This window comes from Homarus americanus, unplaced genomic scaffold (genome assembly GCF_018991925.1).
Source record: "Homarus americanus isolate GMGI-L3 unplaced genomic scaffold, GMGI_Hamer_2.0 scaffold55805, whole genome shotgun sequence".
Classification (NCBI taxonomy): domain Eukaryota; kingdom Metazoa; phylum Arthropoda; class Malacostraca; order Decapoda; family Nephropidae; genus Homarus; species Homarus americanus.
The window spans coordinates 190001-212349 of NW_024717664.1; the positions used below are offsets into that span (position 1 = coordinate 190001).

At 43.9% G+C, this 22349-nt stretch overlaps 1 protein-coding gene across 1 annotated transcript in view; it reads right to left on the reverse strand.

Annotated features, from left to right (window-relative positions):
* Positions 1-18517, reverse strand: part of LOC121858984 — an 87746-nt gene extending 69229 nt beyond the window's left edge. Inside the window, exon 1 of the mRNA XM_042355639.1 lies at positions 16130-18517. Within this exon, the coding sequence (XP_042211573.1) occupies positions 16130-18325 (2196 nt within the window). The 5' untranslated portion in view covers positions 18326-18517. The remainder of the gene's footprint in view (positions 1-16129) is intronic.
* Positions 18518-22349: the final 3832 nt, after the last annotated feature.

Here is a 22349-nt window from a genome sequence, read left to right on the forward strand (position 1 = left end):
ATCCACTTTTTCGTCCTAGATCCACTTTTCGTCCCTAGATCACTTTCGTCCTAGATCCATCGCCTACATCCATTTGTCGTCTCCAGATCCATTTTCTAATACCTCCAGTACTCTTTAGCCACAATATCCACTTTCTCTAAACATCCATCTATCCACCTCACAGAATTACAGATGACAGATACAAACAGACATACTGTACAACGAGCTACCTAAGACATGTAGACATAAAGATATGACATGACTCATCTAAGACACCACCCAGATGATGTCATATGATACTGTCACGCCCTGGGGGAGTGACGTACACCCTTCCTCGTTAACCTAACCTAACCTAACCAAACCAAACCTAACCTAACTTAACCAAACCTAACCTAACCTAACCTAACCAAACCAAACCTAACCTAACCAGAAGGGGATAATGGTAGACAAACGGCCATAATTCCACCAAATAAGGGGTTGTGAGTGGGTTGGTGGGTTAGGTGGGTGGGTGGGGTGGTGGGTGGGGTTGGGTGGGTGGGTGGGGTTGGTGGGTGGGTTGGGTGGTGGGTGGGTTGGGTGGGTGGGTGGGTGGGTGGGGTTGGTGGTGGGTGGGTGGGTGGGGTTGGTGGGTGGGTTGGGTGGGTGGGGTGGGTTGGTGGGTGGGTGGGTTAGGTGGGTGGGGTGGGGTGGGTGGTTGGGTGAGTGGGTGATGGTACTGGCGCGAGGAATGTCAGGGTCGAACCAGAGAGAGAGAGAGGAGGAGAGAGAGAGAGAGAGAGAGAGAGAGAGAGAGAGAGAGAGAGGTGGGTAGGGAGGTTGTGATCTGACCCTCAATGAAGCACTGCCCAGCATGACATGGGCCTTCCCTCCCTCTCTCCCTCATTCCTTTCCTCCTTCCTTCTCTCTCCCTCAACTCACTCCCTCTTTCCAACTCTCCTTCCACCGTTTATCTATTTCTCTCTCTCTCCGTTCCTTCTCCCTTCCAATTTTCCCTCCTTCCTTTTCTCCCCTCCCTTCCTTTCCTTCTCCCTCCCTCCTTCCTTCTCTCCCTCCCTCCTTCATTCTCTAGTCACTACCTCCACAGAACCATCGTCTGTACTACAAATACCTCCAAACGAAAGAGAGAGAGAGAGAGAGAGGAGAGAGCAAGAAAACTCACCTCACTATTTTGCCTTTTCTCTCTCTCTCTCATCATCTTAGGCCAAAAGATCTCCAACCTAAGCAGGAGAACACTTGTGGAGATCAACAGAGAAGACGTTTGTAGGAGACCAAGTGAGGAGACCGCTATAGGAGACCGTTGTAGGAGACCAAGTGAGGAGACCGCTATAGGAGAACGTTGTAGGAGACCACCCCATTAGGAGGAGACCTTTGGAGGGGTATAATGACCCTAAACCATTAAATAAGATTAAAAGATGAATTTAATGGCTCTAGACTAATGAATAAGACCATTAATGATGATGATGATGATGATGATGATGATGATGATGATGATGATGATGATGATAACAAAACAATAAAAATAACAATAATTAAAAATATGTAAAACCAAAACAATAAACAGAGCAAAAAAACAACAACTACAACAACAACAACTACAACAACAACAACAACAACAACAACAACAACAACAACAACAACAACAACAACAACTACAACAACTACAACAACTACTACAACAACAACACACTATTTACCGGACATCGAATTAGACTCTTAGCGAAATCATTCAATCGATAATATTAAAGTGTGTGGCTAAGGTATCCGCGTCACCCCACACCTCCCACAGGCACCCCACACCTCCCAAAGCACCCCACACCTCCACAGCACCTCACACCTCCCACAGGCACCCCACACCTCCACAGGCACCCCCTCCCACAGGCACCCCACACCTCCCTCCCACAGGCACCCCACACCTCCCACAGGCACCCCACACCTCCCCAAGCACCTCCACACCTCCCACAGGCACCCCCACACCTCCCACAGGCACCCCACACCTCCCACAGGCACCCCACACCCCTCCCCAGCACCCCCCAAGCACCACCCAGCACCCACACCTACAGGTTACTGGAACGCGTGCCGTCACAGTGTACACACAAGGCCGAGATCGCTGGGGCTCTCAGTGTTTGCCTCGAAGAGTTCTCATTGGATACAGGTAGAGTGGAGTAGATGAAGATGGATAATGTGAGTATGGGTAATCTTAGTTCCTTAGAGAGAGAGAGAGAGAGAGAGAGAGAGAGAGAGAGAGGTTATCGTCCGGAGTGTCGTGTAGGGAGAACAGTTTGGTAACTGGCTCATCAGCCCACAGGCGACGGATGCCTTCGACCAGCTCACTCCCCCCGATCGGCCCCGACCAGTTCAGATGACTCCCGACAATCCCCAAGCCCAGCCTCCGACTAGCTATAAACACACAAACACACACACACACGCACACACGCACGCACGCACACACACACACACACACACACACACACACACACACACACACACCAAAACCCAACTTTGAGTGTCTATATATTTTTCAAACTCAAAACAAACAACAAAAACAAAAACATATAAACAAAAAATACCTTTCCAAAATTTTGTTCATCTGGTGAAAGTCTTGAAGGAAGGAAGGAAGGAAGGAAGGAAGGAAGGAAGGAAGGAAGGAAGGAAGGAAGGAAGGGAAGGAAGGAAGGAAGGAAGGAAGGAAGGAAGGAAGGAAGGAAGGAAGTCTGTCACCCCGGGCTACAAGTGCTGAGAGCTGATAATGACACCTTGTCTACTGAGGTAAGAAGGATGAACCCTCAAGGAAGTCTACCTGTCTCTCTCCCTAATTTCCTCACACAGGTAGACCTCTAACACCACCAAGTTACCAATACTCTGTCATGTCACTAAGACTCACATCAACACAACAATAGACATGATTATACAATTTTTTTCTAATCCAGTTGTGCCTTTAGATTCGTATAAAACAAATGATTAGCAAATTAATAATCCACCAAGATTCGGGAATGTCTTGTGGAGGATTTGATTCAACATAACATTAGATTTGATTACGTTAGTTGAAGTTAATCCTCTGTAGGAAAAACATTAAGGTGTGTTTATGTAGCGTGGGTTAGGTTAGGTTAGGTTAGGTTAGCTAATCAAGGCTGGTGTTGTCTGTCAGGTCATTAACACACACTCTTGACCTAGTCTCCCCTGATGCTGTTAAGTTATAAATATCTATGTCAACCAAAACAAACACCAGAATGTAAACACAATCTATAGGGGTTTGTTTTGTAGTGAAGATGTGAAGAAAATAGAATTAATAATGTCAAGAAAGTTAGTATTTTGTCTTTGTCTTCCTGTGTGTGTGTTTACAAAGCCATCTCAGGTATGTTAATCAAACGCCTGTGAACTATACTACACACACACACACACACACACACACACCATACATCGTCCTAGGCTGTGTCACTCAAGGCCCCTCCCTCCCTCCCTCCACCCCTCCCATCATCACACACTTCCTCGTTACGCCTCGTCTGTACTGGTCGGCTGGTAATGGTGGTGGTAGAGAAGGTAGTAGTGGTGGTGATGGTAGTAGTGGTGGTGGTAGAGAAGGTAGTAGTGGTGGTGATGGTAGTAGTGGTGGTGGTGATGGTAGTGGTCGTGGTAGTAGTGAAGGTAATAGTGGTGGTGGTAGCAGTGGTAGTAGTGGTGATAGTAGTGGTGATAGTAGTGGTGATAGTAGTGGTGATAGTAGTGGTGATAGTGGTGGTAGTAGTGGTGATAGTGGTGGTGATAGTGGTGGTAATGGTGGTGCACCTGAGCCCAACTTTCCAGGCAAGGAGGAGGAGGAGGAAGAGGAGGAGGGGGTGGGGAGTGGAGTGAGGTTCCTGGGCGATGGAAGGTGGGTGGGTACGGTGGGTTGGGTGGGTAGTGGTGGGTTGGAGGAGGAGGAGGAGGAGGTCGTGAGTGACCCACTGACACCGGGCAGCAGGAACGAGAGGGGTGGAGGTAGGGAGAGCAGGTCGAGAAGGAATGCAACACACTCACACACACACACACACACACACACACACACACACACACACACATCTATCACGTTATCACGCCCTTGTGTTACCTGCCTCTGCATACCAGGTTACCAGGTATAGAGGAGGAAACCCCAGGTCATCCAGAGGTCAACCCCAGGTCATTCACCCTTCCAAACACCCCCCCGCAGCCCACACAATTTCCTCTGTTCGGTTCAATTATCTTACAAATGTTAACGACTCTTAAGTAGTTTATCACTCGTTTAGAAAGCTTATGTAGAAGTTAATTAACGTCTATGTAGATCTTGTAGTTAGAAATTAATTATAACAAAAATTTATCTCCCAAAATAGGATTCACAACATTTTTATATATAGTTAACATTAATTCCTTTTAATAGAATCTAATCACATATTCCAATCCTTTATAGTGATGATCCTATATAGACCGTTTAAAAGTATTCAATCCTATGTAATTACGTATTAAAACGATTTATGTAAATGAGTTAATAAAACTATTTATACAACTCCAAATTTATTACCAGAAATATATTATCAGTATATGTTAACTAGACCTAATTAACCTGTACTGTACACCTGTAAATGTTAACTTGACCTAATTAACCTGCACTGTATACCTGTAAAATGTTAACTAGACCTAACTAACCTGTACTGTACACCTGTAAATGTTAACTTGACCTAATTAACCTGTACTGTACACCTGTAAAATGTTAACTTGACCTAATTAACCTGTAATGTACACCTGTAAAATGTTAACTAGACCTAATTAACCTGTACTGTATACCTGTAAAAATATATGTTAATGAGATGTTTCTGTTTAATTAAAGGATATGGTATCACCTATGTTATGTCTACCTGTGTGTTTACCTGTGTCTCTTAATCATCTTTTAGGGGAACATTATTGCGGGTTGGTCTTGTGGCAACTCAATAGGTCCTCAGACGACTCAGTGACCTTACCGGGAATGTTGTCTCTCTCTCTCTGTGTCTCTCGATGGGGTTTCTCTCTTCCTTCCCTCTATCTTTCTTTCTTTATCTGTTTCTTTAAGGTTTCTATCTCCGTGTCTTTGGGGCTTCTCTCTCTCTCTCTCTCTCTGGGGTTTCATTTTTTTTCTCCTCCTTTGGTGTGTGTGTGTGTGTGTGTGTGTGTGTGTGTGTGTGTGTGTGTGTGTGTGTGCTCATAATCTAGTTCTCTTTTAACCAAACCTAACTTAACTTAACCTAACCATACGATTAACTGTACACGTACATTCTCTTCCTGATCGTGTCTGTCCCGTGACCTCTGTGAACGTTCTCTCTCTCTCTCTCTCTCTCTCTCTCTACACACCGCCGTTCACCAGGTTACCGTCGTTCGTCTACTTTCACCACGTTCCACCCCACCTCTCACCACCCATCCTTCTTTCTCTCTCTTAGGGGTGAGGGGTGAGGGAGGACTGGCTCTGTCTATCTGTCTGTCTGTCTATCTGTCTGTGCTGATACTTGCTGTCTATCTGTCTGTCTGTCTCTTGGGAAGGCACTTACAAACTCACTCTCTCTCTCTCTCTCTCTCTCTCTCTCTCTCTCTCTCTCTCTCTCTCTCTCTCTCTCTCTCTCTCTCTCTCCGTTTACTTACGTGTAATAAGGACATGAGACAAAGCACATATAAATACTGTCATCAAAGCAGATATCGGACACGCCAGCAGACACTAGACACGGCAGCAGACACAGCAGCAGCAGACGCGAATAGCGACACTACACACGCCGGTACATGACAGCATATATAAGATACTTCAATAGACACGCTAGACAGACAGACAGAGACAGACAGGCAGGCAGACAGACAGACAGAGACAGACAGACAGAAAGACAGACAGACAGACACACTCAGGTAAACAACAAGGAGATCTAATGAGCCGACAGTAATTAACTCATCGACAGGTAAGATGAAAAATACGCAATTTACCTGAGTTCAGATTCACGTAGGTTAATTAAATGTTCTTTTCGTCGTAACTGAAGAACTTACGATATACTTAACAGGTAGACTTAAGATCAATAATAACAACAACAACAACAACAATAATAATAATAATAATAATAATAATAATGATAATAATGATAATAATAATAATAATAATAATAATAATAATAATAATAATAATAATAAATAATAATAATAATATGAATAATAATAATAATAATAATAATAATTTTCAAAGGAATTACACTGAAAAATCTACCTTAATTGGACACGTTCACTTAAGACCCAAAAAAAGAAAATTAAGGGGAGGATGAGGGGGGGATGAGGGAGGGAGGGGGTGAGGTGATAGTGGGTGAGGGAAGTAAGGAGGAGAGGGTTGAGGGGTGGGTAGGAGTGATAGTGAGGAGTTTGGGGGGAGGAGGAAGGAAGGGGGAAGGAAGGGAGGGGAGGAAGGGGGAGGGAGAGGGAGGGAGGAAGGGGAGGGAGGAAGGAGGGAAGTAAGGGGGGGTTAGTGACCTATTGCTCCCTGCCTTTTATTACTATTTTTTACATTTCCTTTCACTTCCTGTTTTCGTCTTTTATCTCTCTCTTTCTCTCTCTCTCTCTCTCTCTCTCTCTCTCTCTCTCACACAGTCAGCTCCAGGCCCCGCCAATTACGTTCCCCCAGTTGTTATGGATTACCCTAATTGTCTCTAAATACCCCCAAGGACGCCCTCTGACCTTTGACCTGGCAGGGGCCGGGGAAAAACACCTGCAATCATGACCTGTTATCTTTATATCAAGATTAGGTAAAGTTAGTAGTTGGTATGGTTAATGTAGGGTTAGGTTTGGTTAGGTAAGGTTAGGTATGGTAAGGTAGGGTTAGGTTAGGTTAGGTAAGGTTAGGTAAGGTTGGTGCAGGTAAGGTAAGGTAAGGTTAGGTAAGGTAAGGTAAGGTTGGTGCAGGTAAGGTAAGGTAAGGTAAGGTAAGGTAAGGTAAGGTAAGGTAAGGTAAGGTTGGTGCAGGTAAGGTAAGGTTGGTGCAGGTAAGGTTAGGTAAGGTTAGGTCACCACAGATTAAGTTAAGTTATATTAAGACCTAAACTCCCTCCCTCACCTTTGCATCAGGTAAATTATCACCTTAATTAGTATACTGCAGGTGATCATACCGCCTCTATGAACACCCAGGGATAACGGTCAGTTTAACCTATAAAAAGAGACTAATCAATAATGGACCGGGCAGGTGAAGGAGGGGGTGAGGAGGGGTGGGGAGGGTGAGGGAGGGTGCAGTATGGTGAGGGAGGGCGCGGTGAGGGAGGGGGTGAATATGGTGAGGGAGGGTGAGGTGGTAAAGGGGGTATGGTGAGGGAGGGGGGGTGAGGTATGGGGTGAGGAGGGGTGCAGTGTATGGTGAGGAGGTATGGTGGGGAGGGGGTGAGGGAGGGGGTGAGGTATAGTGAAGGAGGGAGGGAAATGAGTAGGTGAGGTGAAGGAAGTGAGGGAGGTAGGTGGGGGAAGTAGAGGTGTGGAAGGAAGGAAGGAAGGAAGACAGGGAGGGATGGTGAGGAAGGGTAGAAGAAGATAAAGGAGGGAAGAGGTAAAGGAAAAAGAAGATATAAGGAAAGAAAGACAAGGGTAAAGAAGAGAAGAAGAAGGGAGAGAAGGAGGGAAGGAAGGAGAGAAAGAAGAGAAGGAAGGAAGGAAGAGAATGAAGGAAGGAGGAAGAAGCAAAGATAAATCAGGAAGCCAAACATTGAGAAACAAGAGAGAGAGAGAGAGAGACCTTACGAGATAATGTAACCCGAACTTAGTATAATCTTTATGTGTACCTGTATCTGTGTGTACCTGTGTGTACCTGTAGAGACCATTAATTAACACAGTCTCTCCTGGTACCTCGTGACTGAGCAGTTAAGCTATATGTGTGAGTTCTCTTAGTTGATGAGAGAGAGAGATAGAGAGATAGAGAGAGATAGAGAGAGACAGGTAATAAATGAATGGCCTCCACCTTTATGGACTAGTCTGACATTTAACGCACGCACGCACACACACACACACACACACACACACACACACACACACACACACTCATTCAGAAAATTATCCCCGTAACAGTACAGAAGGTCACTTATATATGTGTGTGTGTGTGTGTGTATGCATGTGTGTGTATGCATGTGTGTGTGTATGTGTGTATGTATGTGTGTATGCATGTGTGTGTGTGTGTGTGTGTGTTTTACTAATAGACTAAACGTAATTAGGAATAAATCGTTCGTGTGTGATGGTGATAAACACACGAACACACGAAAAGAGAGAGAGAGAGAACTTGATGCCTGAACACCTTCAAGAGTCAGACACCGTAAAAGCCAATTACTGACAAGTCCTCAGGTGACCCCTTCCTTCCCCCTCCCCCTCAGGTAAACCTCTTCCTCCCCCCTCCCTCAGGTAAACCTCTTCCTCCCCCCTCCCCCTCAGATAAACCTCTTCCTCCCCTCCCCTCAGGTAAATATAAACTCCCCTCCCCTCAGGTAAAGCCTTCCTCCCCTCCCCTCAGGTAAACCTCTTCTCCTCCCCTCAGGTAAACTCTTCCTCCCCTTCCCCTCAGGTAAACCTCTTCCTCCCCTCCCCTCAGGTAAACCTCTTCCTCCCCTTCCCCTCAGGTAAACTATCTTCCTCCCCTCCCCTCCAGTAAACCCTTCCTCCCCCTCCCCAGGTATCCCCTTCCCTAAACAACGTCTCCCTCCCCTAAACCACCCCCTTTGTTCCTCACCTAAATCCTACCCTTTACTCACCCTAAGACATCCCCCTTAACTACCCCCCTTCCCCCTTACAGCGTCATCTTCCCTTCCTCCTCTCACTATCTCCCTTAAATCAAATTCCTCTCTTCTTCCTCATCATTATCATCATCAGTCATGGGAAATGAATATGATAATGTACCTGTGAGTCTCTGAACAAACGGAAGGGATAAGATGATGAGAGAGAGAGAGAGAGAGACCATCCATCACCCAACAACACCAAAACATTTTCATTTCTATCAGGTTAAAAATTTTCCTCCAACATTCACTCACCCGTTACCAAACTCATTTACATAATAATATATTCTTTAATTCCTTTCTCCTCTTAAACAACTACAAGATAACATAAAGGGACGATAACAAATCATAACTGAGTCTGGTCTCATGGGTCTTGATAGCCAGACCAGTGGGTGATTGGTCTTTTAGGTCTGATATGATAATAATAAAGAAAAATTGGTCTGAAGAGCAGCTTACAATGACCAATGGAATGTGAGACCAGATACCTCTCTCTCTCTCTCTCTCTCTCTCTCTCTCTCTCTCTTCTCTCTCTGTTGCCACATACACGTCATCACACCTGCCTCAATCCCTCCCTCTCTAGTCTTCATCTCCCCCTCACCCCCTCCTCCCCCCCTCTTACCTGTCTCCATCACACCTGCCTTCCTTCCTTCCCTCCTCCCCCCCCTAACTGTTACTACTTCTTGTTTTGTGTTCACCATCCCTCTCTCCCTCTCCTCACCTCCCCTACCTTGCCTCAACCCTTTACTGCCCTTGCTTCACCACCCCTAGCCTCACTATCCCTTGCTTCACACCCTCTGTACTTCATCTTCCTTGCTTTACCCTCCCTGTCTTAACCTCTCTACCTTACTCTCCCTGTCCCATCTCCCTTGTTTCACCCTTCCTGCCTCATCCTCCCCTTGCTTCACTCTCCCTGCCCCTCTCCCATTGCCTAACCTCCCTACCCACACCTCTCCAATAAGTTAACATTACAGATGAAATTTTTACCTAAATTAAAACAAAAAATCTATTGGTAAAACATCAATTAAAAGCAACAGCGTAATAATAAACCCAATTTGTGGTTTAATTAAGAACTAAACCTATTATTACTAAAAAGGAACAGTGATTAATAAACCCTGGTAGTTGCAGCACTAAGACAATCACACAAAATATTCTAAGTAAAATAACAATAACAGAGAAAACCAACTCACCTTCCTAGGCAACCTTAAGTAGATATAAGTGTCCTGAGACATCGTATATAGCACTTAAAAACACTTAATAATATGGCACAAGTAAGATCCAAATGGTATAAGTACGTCGTTTTTCTATAGCACACTTGACACTTTCATCAATATAACACTTTCAAGTTACCCAACTACTTGTACGTCATGCCTTGTTATATCACTCAATTGTAGCTATGATAACATCCACTTAAGATATAATATAGCACTTTATAATATGGTTAAATGATGATTATATTATCCCATTATGAGTTTGTGTTAACCTCTATTGTCATTATCATCGTCAGGATCTTTTCGGTATGTTCTTCTCTCATCATCATCATCATCTTCTCCTTCTCTCACTTTACCTCCTCCTGCTCCTCCTCCTTCTTCTTCTCTCCTCTCTCTTGTAAGGTCATAACAACGGAGACCTTCACCTATCACACACTCTCTACACTCGTAAAGTCACCTGGGAATGTGTGTTTTTTTTCGATATTGATAAAGGGGGCGAGTTTTGAGCAGGTTCTGATGATAATGGGGTTTCTGGTTCTAGGAAGAGGGTCTACTGAGTCGGTTCTTCTCACATTTAGAGGGACGAGTTTCACCGTGGTTCTTCAGGACAATTGAGAATTTATCTGTTGACACTAAGAGTACCGGTTCTAGAATGGTTCTCTCAATATTAAGAGGAACAGGTGGGACGAGTTCTGACGTGGGTTCTTACGATAGGAGGCCAAGTTCTGTGGTTCTTTCTATCAATACGTGAGTGATGGTGTGGCAGGAAGAGAAGTTTGGTGAGTTCCTTGTTCCTGGGGTCGACCGGTCAGCACTGTGTCCACGGGCAGACTAACCCGAGCCCAGCGTCGTGACCCACTAAACCACGGAGGGGGGAGTCAGTCAGGGGTCCCACTACAGTCACAAACACCTCTCCAGTCAGCGGCGCTCCAGTGGTGGGTCGGGTAGCTTGGAGATGACTGAGGAATGATCGGGAGGCAGGTGTGTGTGTGTGTGTGTGTGTGTGTGTGTGTGTGTGTGTGTGTGTGTCATGACGCAGTTCAGTCCTCCACTCCACCCAGAAAGCGCGTCGTTCATACACTCGAGTGATTCTACACACGCACACACACGTATACCTGCTTATATTCATTGACACATGTGCACATATCCGCTTACACATGTGTACATACACACACATGACTGCTTATATGTAAACACTTGGTAAACTTACAGCGTGTTAATGAAGACAGTTAAGAATATAAGTGTGTGTGTGTGTGTGTGTGTGTGTGTGTGTGTGTTCCCATTACGATACATAACTCAAAACACTGTGGCCTAATAAGACTGGACCCCAACTCAAATGGTTAGATTAGATTCTGGGGCCCATTAAGACTTTAACCCAGTCCAAACGCGGGCCTATCTACCCAGTGACCTCTCTCTCTCTCCAACCTTTCATTCAATACACCTGACCTTTCGTGACCTCAGGCAGATATATACGCTCACCAGGTAACACTACAAAATCATTACATTACTACATATAAATAATTACCTGGATTCTAAATTAACCTGTACTATATAAACCCAAGTTAATTAAAACCTATGTAAATTTCTCTCTATATTTAGGCTGAGAGACAAACCAGTTACTATAATTACACACACACACACACACACACACACACACACACCTGTACTAAGGTAATTAACTACCTGTATGTCGATTTTACACACCTTTCTATTTACATCTAGATTAAGACCACCACCTGTTGATAATCTACCTCTACTACACACCTGTATCTATAACTAGCTCCAAACCTGAATAAAAAAATAACACACCTGACTGAAACTGACCAACACCTGGATGAGTTTAACACCGTGAGGTCATTGGACTTACAAAACTATCGCTTCAGGTAATGGGAACAAGTTTTTCACTGTCAAACACACTAATTACTACGCCACCACGACCTTTACACCCAACCACACACCTCTTAGGAGACATTTAAGAGTGACTGTAAGTATGACTGGTATGTATAAATGACTGTATGAGTGGTATATATAAGTGACTGTATAAGAATGACTGATATGTCCAAAACAGCTGTTACTTACCTGGGCTCTAAACACATCAATAACTTACCTGTATATTGATAACAAGGTAATTAATGTGAAAATTATGCTTTTAAGATTATAATAAGTTTTCTTACACCTGTCACTAATTAACCTAACCTAACCTACCTTAACCAACCTAACCTAACAAGTTAAATTAAATAGTGTAAAATATTTCGCTTTTCAGGAGACCACACCACCAATCTTTCCACACCATCAAGTAAGTGTACCCGTGGCCTTGCTAATCACGCAGGCGACGCAGGGGAAGACGCAGGGGAAGACGCAGGGGAAGACGCAGCCGTATCACTATGCCACACTCGTCAGTAATGCTTAACCGGTGATCTCTTTAAACCGGTAATAATTATTAACTACTGAAACCACTTTAAAAATGTATACTGTAAATTAGAACGAGTGTAAATGCTATTATTTTACAAGTGTACAGGGACTTTTTACATCACCCTGTACACACTCGGACTGCAACGCTCTTAAATCCGAAGTTAAGGAAGGAATAAAAAAACACGAGTTAAATAATAAAAAATAAAAAAATAAAACAGATGAGATGGGAGGAAAGTACAGTAGAGGAATAAAAACACTACTCCTTACCCCCTCTGTCGGTGACCCCTAAAACTAATCGGTCCATTTCAGAATATCAACAAGTTATAATCGACGTTTATGAATAATTTAAGTATGTTGGAATATTTCAGCCATGTTAACTAAGAACTTGGGGATAATTTAGGATTTAATAAGACTTTCTAAGTATAATGGCGGCCTCTGAGAGAAGCCTATTGATGGGTGACTTATGAAGCTCCTTTGGTCGTGAACAATGTGCAAATTTTATAGGATTTTGTGTCTTAATGAATTCCTCGGGCACTTGTGGGAGGTCGGCGAGGAGGAGGAGGAGGACGTGGTGGAGGTAGGGGTGGTGGTGGGACAGGAGGAGGAGGAGGTGACGGGAGAGGAGGAGGAGGAGGAGGAGGAAGCGGTTACGACAGGAGAAGCGGACTCAGAACAGGGAACACCATGGCCTACATAACACACACACACACACACACACACACACACCTGCTTCAGAACACCTGTAATCGGGTTAATTAGAACACCTGTGTACGTGAGCCACCTAGACAGCTGTTGTTTATACTCAGAGAAAACATACTGATTATTGAACCTCTTCCACTGATAGATAGATAGATAGATAGATAGATAGATAGATAGATAGATAGATAGATAGATAGATAGATAGACGAATGAATGGATAGATAAACGAACGAGAGAGAGAGAGAGAGAGAGAGAGAGAGAGAGAGAGTCAAGTCTCTATGCCAAACCAAACCTTTTCAAATGTCCTTCAAACTTTCACCAACAGCTGCGGACAGACTGACTGACACCTGACAAATACAGACATGAGTCGCAATTTGCTGACACTTGCTGACACGAACCAACTGAAGCCGTATTACACAAGCGATCGATCGTCAGCTCTACGTCTGACAGAGTGAATAAACGTATGTAACAAATTGGCAAATGTTTTATCATATCAGAGTAACAATTGACTGAGGGCGATTGTCATTTATTTATAGATGACGAGGGAAACATATATGCATCTTATATAAGAGTTTATAATGTCAAAATAACAAAAGAAAAACGTCAACACTACTCGCGATTGTCATTTGTTTATAGATAAAAAAAAATCTGCAAAAGTTTAATCGTTTATAAAGTCAAAATAACAAAAGAAAAACGCCAAATAAATATCAGTAACACAAATATAAAGCAATCTTAGCTCAAATAGGTTCCAATCTCATCAAACCTATTGAGAATAGACCCAATAAGACTTAATCCCATTCCCCCGGTGTCAGATTCGATTAGGTACATATTGAAACTGCTATATTAAGACCGAATCCTAAAAAAAAAGGTTTATATCACACTGGAACCGTTTAAGAGACTCCGAGTTGATTAGTCACCCAATCATATATAGTCAAGAACATAAGAAAGTGAAATATATATATGTTTTTTAACACCGGGTTCCTTATATGGCCCTCGAAGCTCAAGGATCAAGGTTCACACGTCAGGTTCCTGCTTCCTGCTTGATGTTTACAGTGTCTTGACCATTGATAGTGATGATGATGAGTTTTATTATTATCACCATAACTATTCTTGCTATTCTCATCACCATCATCATCATCATCAAACAAGAATTTAATGTTAAGGACCAGGTTCAAGGTTACCACCCAGGATATTTTGAAGTCATCCTTGTGTACAGTATCGAGCACGTCCCGCCCTGTACCTCCCACTCTATAAGGCAGTGACCAGGAGGACAGCTGGCGTGAGTAATGCTGAGGTGTTTAATCTTTTACGGGGGATGGGAGGAGTTCCTAAGGCCTTTTGTTGGGTCTGCAGATGATTTAATGGGTGTGGGTAGTGAAGGTTTATACCCTACCCTAACCTAACCTAACCTAACCAAACCTAATCTAGTCTAGCCTAAGTTAAGCTTACCTTAGCCAATCATAATCTAGACTAGTCAAACCTAATCTAGACTAACTTAGCCTAGCCTATCCTAACTTAATCTAACCTGAGCATGATGAGGATTGAAACTCTCTCTCTCTCTCTCTCTCTCTCTCTCTCTCTCTCTCTCCTTCAGAGTTAATCATGCGTATCAACACCACAAAAAACTCATCAGCGGTTCAGGTTGTTTCTCCCGTTAGACCAATGAGAACTGTGGCTTTACTGTGGCTCTATTAAGATTCGGGAGGTACCAGTAGTGGGGCCCAGAAAGACGAGGGCCCATGAGAACTAGGGCCCATAACTCCTAGGCTTCCATAACACCTGGGGGCCCAATTCTAATAGGTCAATAGGGCTTAAATAGGGGCCTACTAGGACTGAAGGCATCAATATAGTCCATCATGACTCACTATACCTCACCTGGACTCACCTGTGTAGACGACGCCATCTATGGGAGGGGGAGAGCGACACACGAGGGGCACCAGAATGATGTGTTTGACCTCTGACCTCTGACCTTACGTGTTAGCGGTCTCTCCTACAGCGTTCTGGTCACGAGCTGGGTCAGAGTGATCTACTTGTGTTGTCATGGGCGTGAGAGACAGGTGTGTGTGTGTTCGTGTTAATCTACATAGCAAGGTGTTTCGTGGTTGTGGGGGTTACTTAACCCATATCTATCTTAACTTACCCTTATATAATGATAATATATTTAACCTGATCTAACCTAATTTAACCATCCACTCACTCATCCGCCCACCCCCACCCACCCATTTGTCCGTCCATCCACACAACCGCACGCCCGCTTTACCACCCGCCCATAGCTGAAGAGAAACCTTTTGCTCCAAGTAATGACCTGACTTATGACTTCACTTTCTATCTGTACAATATGGCACCTCATAGTGAAGTACAATATGGCACCTCGTAGTGAAGCACAATATGGCACCTCATAGTGAAGTACAATATGGCACCTCGTGAAGTACAATATGGCACCTCGTAGTGAAGTCAATATGGCACCTCGTAGTGAAATACAATATGGCACCTCGTAGTGAAGTGCAATATGGCACCTCGTAGTGAAGTACAATATGGCACCTCGTGAACAATATGGCACCTCATAGTGAAGTACAATATGGCACCTCGTAGTGAAGCACAATATGGCACCTCATAGTGAAGTACAATATGGCACCTCGTAGTGAAGTACAATATGGCACCTCGTAGTGAAGTTCAATATGGCACCTCGTAGTGATGTTCAATATGGCACCTCGTAGTGAAGCACAATATGGCACCTCGTAGTGAAGTACAATATGGCACCTCTAGTGAAGCACAATATGGCACCTCGTCGTACAAAACATGACTAACCACATCTTAAAACTGGCCACAAAACATTAAGACATTGATTAGGTAATATGACTACTTCCCAACGTCTGTTCTTACCTGTACTTCCTATCTCTACCTGTACCTGTAATACTGTCTTTAAATTAATCCAATAAAGGTGTTTAATTACCTTTATATAACAAGATAGTTAAAGATTACACAAATTCATATGGAAAGCATAAGGAAAGAATCAATTGGAAAGGAAATTCAATGTAGTGAAGATCTAAGACCACTGAGAGGGAAACAATGATGACTTACCTTGAATGGAAACAGTTCAACATAAATGCCATCAGGTATAGTGGCGGAGGAGATGAGAGGACTAGTGTGAGTTGCCGGACGCAGTCGTGAGCGTTGACGGGGGTAGGTGTGGTAGCCGAGTTGAGGGTCAGATGTCCACGAATCTCTGTCCTCAGCACCTGACTCACTCTTATCCACACCTAACATGCTCCTCGACTTCCTCAAGCCTTCGTTTCTATTTAGGCTACACGAAGCTATACTATTATCTGACTTATCTGCATTTCTACTTTTCGTCTTTTCTCTCACGGATTTATCACCTGTTTTTCTATCATTTTCCTTTTCACTTTTTAGCGTTTTTTCTCTTAGTTCCTTTGCTAGATGGTAACCCAGAGCATTCTTGAAGTCTAGAGCATACTCCAGACTGTCGGGTTCAAGAGTTTTAAAATCATATGACTCGTACTCTGAAGGTTTGAGTTGATTACTACTTTTGTCGGTTTTCGAATCTTTCCGAGACTTGTTGGATGGTTTCTTTGGTGTTTCGTTGTTGTGTTTCGAGGATTTCCTGTGTGGTCTTGGTATCTTATAGTGGTTTTCTAATCCTTTGCTTCGTTTCGGGGTTTTCTTATCCCTTCTCATCGTTTCTTTGAGTTTCTTTAGCGCTTTGTAATGATGCTGCTTCGGTGTTTGTTTGAGCAGCTTCGTTGTATCTTGGTAGTAGGCTTGTGTTTCCTCCTGTTGAAGCATTTTATCGACTTGATTCGGTGTCTCAGTAAGTCTCGTCTCTGTTTCTTCGAGTTGTGGAGCTTTGTTCATGTATTTCTTCGGAGTATCGTAAATTTGTTCAGGTGCTTCGATACAGTGATTCGTCCTGTCGTCTATTTTCTGACTATTGTCCGGTTCGATGCTGTAATAGAAGGTGCTGTTTCTCTTAGTGTCCACAGGTTTGTTTACTCGTGGTGCTGCGTAGTGGCAGTGGCTGTTGGCTGCTGGACTGAAGAGACTGCTGGCGATGGTACCGAAGAAGTACTTGGTCTGGGGACTTCGTTTCGGTCTGACTGAGATTTTTGTATTGATTGGAACGGCATATCTAGCAACCTCTGAATTGGTGTCCCCGAGAGTGAGTGAATTGGCGTGTCCTAATGTAGGGTGATGTCCTCTTTCAGCTGTGGTAGAGATGGGGCTTCCTGAACTAATACCATCGGTAAGTTCTGAACAGCCGACGCCTATGTTACCAGGACAGCTGATGGTGTCTATGTCTCTATGACTGACTGGTTTGTTGTTCTGGGGACAAGCGTAGTGATGTGAGTTGGTATCCCTTACTTGTTCCAGCTGTTGACTAACCTGCTTGAACACATCATCTGAAGTTTTACTCTTTTGAAGTTCTCCTGATGTAGAGTTACTGTAAGTCTTCAGGTCATCGTCTCTCTCCCGAGGAACTTCCTGGTGTTGATGTCCCTCTTCCGAGTCTTGCTTCCGATTATCGTAATGATTGTGGCTTGTGGACGACCCTGTGTTGTCTTGGTGAATATCTTCCGTCTTAGTTTCATAATTAGACTCTTGGTGATTTTCTCTCACCAAGGGCTCCTGGTGATCTGCCTCTGAGTGATCCTGGTGAGGCTGTTGACTCTCCTCGCTCGTGTCCTGTTTCCAGCTATTGTGAGACTCGAGGCTGTAGTAAGATTCCAAAACATCCTTAAGAAATTCACCTGTTTCGGTTTCGTGACGAATCTCCTGGTGACAGTCTATCTCCTTGACATCCTGGTGATTCTCTGACTCAGAGGACACTTGGTGATCCTGTTGACGCCCCCGAGTCGAGTCCTGTTGTAGATCATCATACTCGTGGCTGTGGTCTTGGTGAGGCTCTGTACTGGGGCGCTCCTCGTGACTTTCCGATACATCCTGGTGAAGCTCTGACACCGATGAAACCTCCTGCTGCTGCTGACAAGGACCCCGACCGTCGTAGTACTCATGGCTCGGGTAAGATCCAGTCACGAAGCCCCGATGGAGGAAGGAGGTATTTGGCTCACTAGGGGCGGCAGAAGAGCTGTTGTCACTCACGGTGGAGGAGCAAGAGGAAGAAGAGGAGGAGTTCCCATTCGACGTCTGGTCACTCTTAGCTCTGAGGTCCACCAAACTTATCTCGTCTAAGGGAGTGGTGGGGAGGAAGGACATCTCACCGGGAAGCTTCAACGGGCTTCGAATTCTCCACTTGAGCATCGTTTCAGTTTCTTAATGTACACAGCCCGTCCTTGGCACTATAATCAAGGCACTGCTGTTCTATAATTCATCATTTTCTATCAATGCCTCAGTGACCATAACCCATCCTGGTACTAGATGTCACTTTCGTCCTATCACTCATTTTTTCAGTCTTAAGTCTGTTCTAAATTCTAAAATATTTGATATTTTATGAACTTTTTCCTATAATTATAAAAAATATTAATAAAAAACATCAATAACACTAAGATTTCCTTTTCTAAAACATTCAATTATTAAAAAAAAAAAAAACACGACACTCATTCACAAACACCAATAAACATCTTTTCATTAAATTCCTCAAACACTAAAATAAGAACAATACATTTGATAATATTTCCTTCTGTAATTAACCCACAGAACGTCACAATGTTAACAACAACAACTCAATGATAATTACAATCAGATGTTATTACGAATATCTCCCTCTAATTATCCTCACCTCCATCACCCGTGCAAGCCTGGTGCTGGTGAGGAAGGAAGGAAGGAAGGAAGGAAGGAAGGAAGGAAAGAAGGAAGGAAGGAAGGAAGGAAGGAAGGAAAAAGGAAGGAAGGAAGGAAGGAAGGTGGTGTACTAAGGTTCCCAGGGAAGTGTGTAATGTAGCTCACCCACTAGACCACCACCCCCCCACTACTTCCTCATCAAGCCCCCTCCCCCCATGGGAATATGAGAAGGTGTAATGTCCAGGTGTCCTAAGAATGTGTGTGTGTGTGGGGGGGACACACACACACACACACACACACACACACACACACACACACACACACACACACACACCACATCAACTTTCCTCTTAACAACCAATGATTAAACAACATAAACAAACAGGTATGAGATATTTCTACCTGTTCTGGGCACTCTCTCTCTCTCTCTCTCTCCTTGAGGTTTCTGCCCCCCCTTGTTCCACCCTACACAAGAAAGGTAAAGGGAGAGAGAGAGAGGGAGAGGGGCCAAGATAATTAGACACGCAAACAGGGGCCCATTAATGCTGGGCCCCATTAACGCTCGGCCCCCATTAGGATTGGAGTCATGAAGGAGAGTGGTTTATTAACATTCTTACCCATTACAATCAAGGCCCATTAGAATTAGGTCCATTAGATTTCAGGACCATTAAACTGGGGCCCATTAGGACTTGGGGCCCACTAAAACTATGACCAATAGAACTAGGTACCAATAAAAAATGGGGCCCATTTGGACTCGGGCCCATTAGAATCTGGGACCATTAGCACTCGGGCCCCATTAGAAAAAAAGACCCACTAAATCTAGGGCCCTTTTGAAATGTGTCTATCGGGGCCAATCAGGACTTAATTACTAATCCTAACAGTGACGTCATACTTGATGTTGACCAATAAGGACTGAAGCCCCATATGAGTGACCGCCCCAGTGACCTTACCTGAAGGCTGCTTGATAACACCGTAAGGGGGAAGGTGCAAGCAGACAAGCAGAGAGAAGCAGACACAAGTAGAGATAAGCAGACAAATAGAGAAACAAGTAAAGACAAACATACATAAGCAGACACACGCACAAACAAGCAGATACAAGCAGACAAACAAACAAGCAGAAATAAGCAGAGGTAAGATCAAGTATAAACTCCCCCCTCCCCCACCCCGTGACCAAATAGTGGCAGACACCCTAGACGCCCGTGTGTGACTCATAGGGGGAGGGGAGTGGGGAGGGGAGGTTTGGGGGAGGAGGAGGGAGGTGGGGAGGGGAGGTTAGGAGGGGAGGGAGGAAGGGGGGAAAACCTCACCCTTAAAAAGGTCCCGATATCACCTCTTATTATTATTATTATTATTATTATTATTATTGTTTGTTATGATTATTGTTGTTATTGATATTGTTGCTATTGTTGTTGTGTTTTTTTATCATCATCATCCTCCTCATCATTATCATCATCGTCATCGTCATTATCATCATCATCATAATCATCACAATCATCATCACCATATACCACCCTACCACAATGGGACACACCTGGGTCGCGCCACACTGCCTACCACAACAGGTAAGCGAATATACGAGACTTAATGATATGGAATTAGCAGGTAGATGGGGGAAGTGGGTGGCCGTGGACACATAAATAAGAAGCTGCTCTTATTTTACTGCCAACGTACTAAATTAATCCTAACCTAACCTTACCTAATCTAATCTAACCTAACATAAGCTAAATAGATCTAACCTATCCTTGCCAAAACCCAGACTAAATTAAATCGGATAAAGGGTAATTTTTTTTCAATTTTTTTGCGAAATAACGAAGAAAATTAAACAAAAATCGGCATAAAACTACATTAGGTTAGTTACCCCTCATATATTCCGCGTCAATCAAAGAAAACGGGTTAGTTTCTTGGGGAGTTAACCGACCAAATCAGTATTCTATCTTTGTTTATAATCTACCAATGAGTATTAAAATGACAAATTACTAACGATACTTATAATATAACGGGATATAACAGGAAATAGTCTTTGTATCTGATTAATTAATATGCCATAGCAATAAAGAACAAAGGAAGTAAATTATCCTAGAACTGAAACTTGGTGGTGGGAGCATAGTAGAGTCTTAGTAGGAAACACCCTCTCTCTCTCTCTCTCTCTCTCTCTCTCTCTCTCTCTATCTCTCTCTCTCACCCAATCATCACGTCACAGAAAACAATGACGTAATAGATTCAGTGGGAAGGAAACCCCGCCAATCAAAAGAGACTTGTACTTTAAACACAGACTTGATAACCAATCACATCCGACTGGTGAGACACATCTGAGAACTACCACCACCTCCTCCTGACAGGATTCCCATGACAGTCACTCACAGTTGTTCATACAGTCATTACGTACATGTACCTAATATATAGTCATTACGTACATGGAAATAATAGACAGTCATTAAGTGCTCGTAACTAACAGTCAATTAGTACATGTAACAGTTAATAAGCACATTTAACACAGTCATCGAGTACATGTAATCATCAAGTACTCTCTGTATATCACTCAGCATCGCTAGAGTACTCAATTTTACTTGATGGAAGATTTTATTAGTTTCTCACCTGACGGATGACTCACCTGATATACGAACAAAACAGGTGTGTGTGTGTGTGTGTGTGTGTGTGTGTGTGTGTGTGTTCAAAGATTCACACACAAACACACACACGCCATCATCCCGACCCACCTTCCCTCCCTCTCCCCTTCCCCACCCCACCCACTCACCCCACCCATCCACTTCCTGCAACAAGTATGTCAGCCCAGGTAGTGATGCTGGCAGGTAAAGAAAAGAAGCCCGCATCTCTCTTAAAACATCCACCTGTTCATCACTTGCTCCTGACGCTATCTGGATGGGAGAGGAAGTGTAGCTGCTTGTGTTACCTGTCGTTAATGAAGGAGGTACACACACACCTTAGCACAGGTATTAATGACAGGTGTTTTCTTCCTGTAGGTGTAAAGAACAACAGGTGAAATGGTGCTTGGCTGCTTTCTATTGCCCTTCCCTTTGTGTGGTTTATGAGAGAGAGAGAGAGAGAGAGAGAGAGAGAGAGAGAGAGAGAGAGAGAGAGAGACTCACCACCTCCATTACCTAAACCCGCAATAAGAATATCCTCATCGTCTATCAATTGCATAACCCATTATCAGTCGCTGGTGATAATGGTAACGTGTAGCGAAGGCCATTAACCCCCTCCCTATCGTTACACCGGGAAGTTAATGGATCCTAATGGGTAGTTAATGTCCTCTCTCTGGCGATAAAGGGGTGGTTTACTGGGTCACGTAACGAGGGGAGTTATTGTTGTTGCTAAAGTAAACGAGACAGTTTATTGAGAGAGAGAGAGAGAGAGAGAGAGAGAGAGAGAGAGAGTGTGTGTGTGTGTGTATCCATGATCACCATTGGGGCAGAAGGCAAGCGAACGTGCCAGTTGTAGTTTTTTCTCCATGCATCTCTCTCTCTCTCTCTCTCAGCTTAACAAGAGAGAAAACATTAACCAGGTCTCCCCCTCCCCCCACTCA